At 31.9% G+C, this 4,923-nt stretch overlaps 1 protein-coding gene across 1 annotated transcript in view; it reads right to left on the reverse strand.

Annotated features, from left to right (window-relative positions):
- Positions 1–752: 752 nt before the first annotated feature.
- The window catches only part of KIAA1524 (KIAA1524 ortholog), a 45,137-nt gene continuing 40,966 nt past the window's right edge, over positions 753–4,923 (reverse strand). Inside the window, exons 18-21 of the mRNA XM_005856989.2 lie at positions 3,549–3,662; positions 3,245–3,327; positions 2,445–2,584; positions 753–1,397 (exon numbers count right to left, since the gene is read on the reverse strand). Coding sequence (XP_005857051.1) covers positions 1,227–1,397; positions 2,445–2,584; positions 3,245–3,327; positions 3,549–3,662 — 508 coding nt within the window. The 3' untranslated portion in view covers positions 753–1,226. The remainder of the gene's footprint in view (positions 1,398–2,444; positions 2,585–3,244; positions 3,328–3,548; positions 3,663–4,923) is intronic.

Genomic DNA, 4,923 nt, shown 5'->3' on the forward strand with positions numbered 1-4,923 from the left:
ACATAAATTCAGATATACTATAATTGAAAAATAGAAAAGTAAATTAAGTTTACCTAAGTTAAATAGACATAAATAGTGAAAAAAGCAAGTAAAATTAATAGTTATAAATGTAGCAATAAATTTAACCAAAATATTGATATAAAGTCTCTTCTTAAACACTATTTAGAACATTTGATTCAAATGAAGAGTACTGAAAAATTCCCTTGTATTAAAGAGAAACATGAAGGATATTTAACTTACACTTTAAAATTCACATCAGAACTAACAATAAATAAATTTCTGAATATGTAGCAAGAATAGAATCCAAGTTATACAACATGAATCTTAAATTCATAATTGATTGAAATGAGATGGGAAGGCCAACATACAACATTTTAAAGAGTAAGACTAAAGCTATTTCATAAATAATTCTGCAAGGTAATTGTTTTATATGTGACAAATGACAGTCATTTTTACAGATCAACTACTTTCTAATTTTTATACATTATTCCTTTTATATTCATTGAATTTTTTTTAATTTAGAACTTATACCATATATCTTAGTGCACTTTATTTTTTAATTTTTAAAGATATATGTTTTATTGATTTCAGGTAGTAAAGAAGAGGGAGAGATAGAAACATCAATGATGAGAATCATTGATCGGCTGCCTCCTGCATGCCCCCTACTGGGGATCAAGCCCACAACCCAAGCATGTACCCTTGACTGAAATCGAACCTGCATGCTGATGCTCCATCCAAACCAGCTAAGGCTATCTGTGCATTTTAAATGTAGTAATAAAATTATATTAAATTCACTGATATTTTCTCTTGTGTTACTTTAGAGAAAGAGTTCTCTGGCTGTATCATGCCTTTTCTCTTTTTACTAATCACATTTTCAATTTATTAATCTTTAGGATTGTTATATCAAGCAAGTTTGATTTTTAAAATCTACATAATCACAAATAAGACTAAATTAAATAAGGAGAAGAGAGTGGGAAGCAACAAAAGAAAAATCTTAGAAAAGACAATAATGGAGGGTAAGAATAATATTCTAATTTAAGAATCAAAGAAAACTCTATGCAATAAAAGTAAAAAAAAAGGAAGTAAAACTTTAAGACCAAATAAAACCATGTATCAGTTCAGTTTCTTTACTAAATTAATAATTAGCTAATAATGTGCTATTTTTTTGGTGGAGTCAGAAATTATCTCCTCCACCCCATGTCCACCAGGAGATAAATACATAATGTCTATAAACTGAGATTCACAGTTTCTGGATTTATTTTTCCACCACTTAAACTGTGGATCATTGCTATCATATGAGAGTGTTTGTTCAGCTCCTCTTGCTGAAGTTTCACTTGTGACTCTTTCTCTTCCAAACGACCTTCTAATTGGGACTTCTGAACCTCTAGTGAGGAAGCCTAAGAAATTGGGAGGTGGGGTGCGGGGCGGGGGAGACAAAGAAAAACAATTTCGCATTTTTCTCTTCACACAGATATTTTAAGATGTTCTTATTTTTCATTTGTAAAACAACCATTTCAAATGACACATTATAAATATATATACATATTTTAGTCAACTAAGTTATATGGTTATTTTAAGGTAAGTAATCATTAAACAATACACAATAAATTGGGAAGACACATTCAATTTGTCTTTTTAAGTCAATGCTAGCAACTGAAATTTTGCAGAAAATAGTACATATTACTATTTAGAATTACTATTAAAATAACCACATTAAAGCAGAACCAGGAAATCTGTAAATGTAGCATGGGATCTTATGTCTCTTATGTCACTTATGCTCTTAGTTGTTCAAACAGTCTTTTAATACTGGTTTGTTCTCATCTTCCTAGTCATAGATGGACCAGAAAGCACTGTTCATAGCTACCACACTAAGCAATCATAATGGAGAAACAGCAATGGACTGTTATAAAGTTTACTATTAGCTATGTGACTGTCCTTGAGTCTATAACTTAACCCTAGACTCAGTTTCATTCGTAGGTTGAAAGTAATTATTAACTTATATATTAATGTTTGTGAAAGTGAGGAGGATTAAGACAAATGTTTCAAAGAGTCCTTTGCAAATTTATAATGTTCTAAACAAATATGAACTACTGTTATTATTACCATCTCTATAAGCAGGAAGAGGCGGCTATGTTCCTATACACAGCTACCTGTATGTGATGTAAAGAACTAGGAACCCTCTTCTGTATTCCTTGCCTGCTTAACAGCAGTAAGTGCTGGCAAATAGTATACATTTAATAAATGTGTGATTATTTCAGGAAATACACATTTTCACATTGTGAGAGAGTTCTCATAATAAACAACTGTCAAGCCATTTTAAGATCCTACTATCTTCAAAACAAAACTATACTCAAGAAACAGAATATTAATTTATCTAAATTCACCTTTTTCACAAATTAAGACGTTTTCATTTTAGTGTAAAGGAAAACTTAACAGATTCTTACCTTAATGCTCAATTCTTTTCTTATATGTTCCGATCTGCTTACTTCTTTTCTAAGGATATCAATGGTTTCTTCCTTATCTTCCCTTTCTTTTTGTAAGACTTTAATTTTTTCTTCTTGTACTTTTGTTTTTTGTTGCAAGTCTTAAAACAAATAAACAGTCAGCTATACTGACTTACCTTGAAAAGCTTTCAGAGCTATTATGTCATAAGAACAACAAAAAAAGGCAACTAGAAAGACAAAGAAATACCTTGCTGGAAATAAAGTTTTACAGTATTTGACGAACAGAAAATACCAAGTAACTCTTCCTCTGTACCAGTATTATTTGGAAAAATACCAAATCTCCATGTCTTTACCTCTTCCTCTGTTCTAAAGATAATATAATATAGTAATGAGGGAAGGAGAATCCTCAGAGCTTAAGGGTTATAAGAGAAAAGAAGAGAGAAAACTAGGAAAAATTATATAGGTAGATGATGTTTGTGCTCTAAGACAAGTGAGTTAGTACAAAACTGTTTTTGTGGATCACTTCAGAGATATCATTAAGAAACTAGTAACTAAAAGTTACCAAGCACTGCCACCTGCTGTTATTTCCTGTAATTTCCAGTTTTAAAAATCAATTTAACTAAATTGCAAGAAATATTATGGAAATAAAAGGAGAGCTGTTTAGGATGTGATTTAAGATTTTGAAAAACGAGGGATGTAGAAACTAATGAAAAACCAAAATAAAAACCCCTCATGTTTTGATTATCTTCCAACAAAAAATGTTAACATACATGCAATTTGTTACATAAAAAGCTACTTACTTGCTAGTTTACATTCTCTGTCTACTAGTTGGTTCTGTACTTCTTTTCTCTGTTCTTCTATTTCTATTAATTGGGCAACAGTTCTGAAGTTATAAAAAAAAATAGAAGAAATCATCAATGAACCACTATCATTTCTTTTTCTCAAGTAGTTTAAGAGAAAATTCCTAATAGCAATTATCCTTAAATTCTGCCATACATGTTTTATATCTAAAATAAGTTAAGATTCTATTAATTTAGCTGCAAAAAACAATGTTCTGTATGTTTTTGAAAATTACAAAATAATTAGAAGAACTAAAGATTTTACTTTTCATTTTGTTGCTTGAGTGACTCATTCAACTTTTTCACTGTCTCAATTTGTTTCTTCAGAGAATCACATGTGATCTGCAACTCTTTATTCTTCTTTTCAGTAGTTTCATTCCTGAAAAGAAAATGAGATGAGTGATATTTTTATGGAAGAAAACATATAATGAAGAAAAGAAACTCAGTTGTTTATTTTTTCTTCTAACCAAATTCTATACACTACAGGTGAGAGGAGGCATGTTATGAATAAGCAGGACATAAACAGAGTTGGATTAACTCTAGTAAAAGACAGTAAAGATGTGCTTTGGCTGACTGAGGTGGTAAAAATTACTGTGAAATGGAAATGTGTGGGGCATTAACTTCATATTTATAAATATAGAGCTTTATTTTATAGATGTTACTGCATTACATAATTTCCTATAAGATACATACAGCTATCTTTATAGTTACATCCAGAAAGTGAAACAACTTCTGTAAAAGTCTATCACTGCTAGCCTGTTGGGCATATTACATGTTTAATTAAAAATGTCAAATTAATAAATAAAGTAGTTGAAGATTCTAAATTTCTCTTGTCTCTTTAAAGCTCTGTATCTATGCCCTAACCGGTTTGGCTCAGTGAATAGAGCATCGGCCTGCAGACCGAAAGGTCCCAGGTTCGATTCCAGTCAAGAGCATGTACCTTGCTGTGGGCACATCCCCAATGGGAGGTGTGTAGGAGGCAGCTGATCAATGTTTTTCTCTCATTGATGTCTCTAACTCTCTGTCCCTCTCCCTTCCTCTCTGTAGAAAATCAATAAAATATATTTTTAAAAAAAAGAAATTCAGAGATGTTCAAAAAAAATAAATAAATAAAGCTCTGCATCTAATAGTCCTGCTTATTTTACCTGCAAGGTAAACAAAGAGTGAAGTGATACTGTGACACCTTAACTATCTTGAGTGTGAAAAGCTGACATAAGTGGAGCCATTTTTAAATAGAGCTAGGGCAGCCATTCCAGAGGAATTGCCTGGCATGTCTTGATCCTCAAACCTTTGAAATGTTTGAAGTGGGAAAAATAATGTTAGGATTGGGTCAAACGACTGTATTTCAAATAACTGTTTGCAAAGCTAACAAGAAAGGAGACATTCTGACTACCAAACTATAAATTAAAGATATATATATTTTTAGATATATTTTATTGATTTTTTACAGAGAGGAAGGGAGAGAGATAGATAGTTAGAAACATCAACGGGAGAGAAACATCGATCAGCTGCCTCCTGCACATCTCCCACTGGGGATGTGCCCGCAACCCAGGTACATGCCCTTGACCGGAATCGAACCTAGGACCCTTCAGTCCGCAGGCCGACGCTCTATCCACTGAGCCAAACCGGTTTCGGCCACA

Source organism: Myotis brandtii, unplaced genomic scaffold (genome assembly GCF_000412655.1).
Source record: "Myotis brandtii unplaced genomic scaffold, ASM41265v1 scaffold106, whole genome shotgun sequence".
NCBI classification, from domain to species: domain Eukaryota; kingdom Metazoa; phylum Chordata; class Mammalia; order Chiroptera; family Vespertilionidae; genus Myotis; species Myotis brandtii.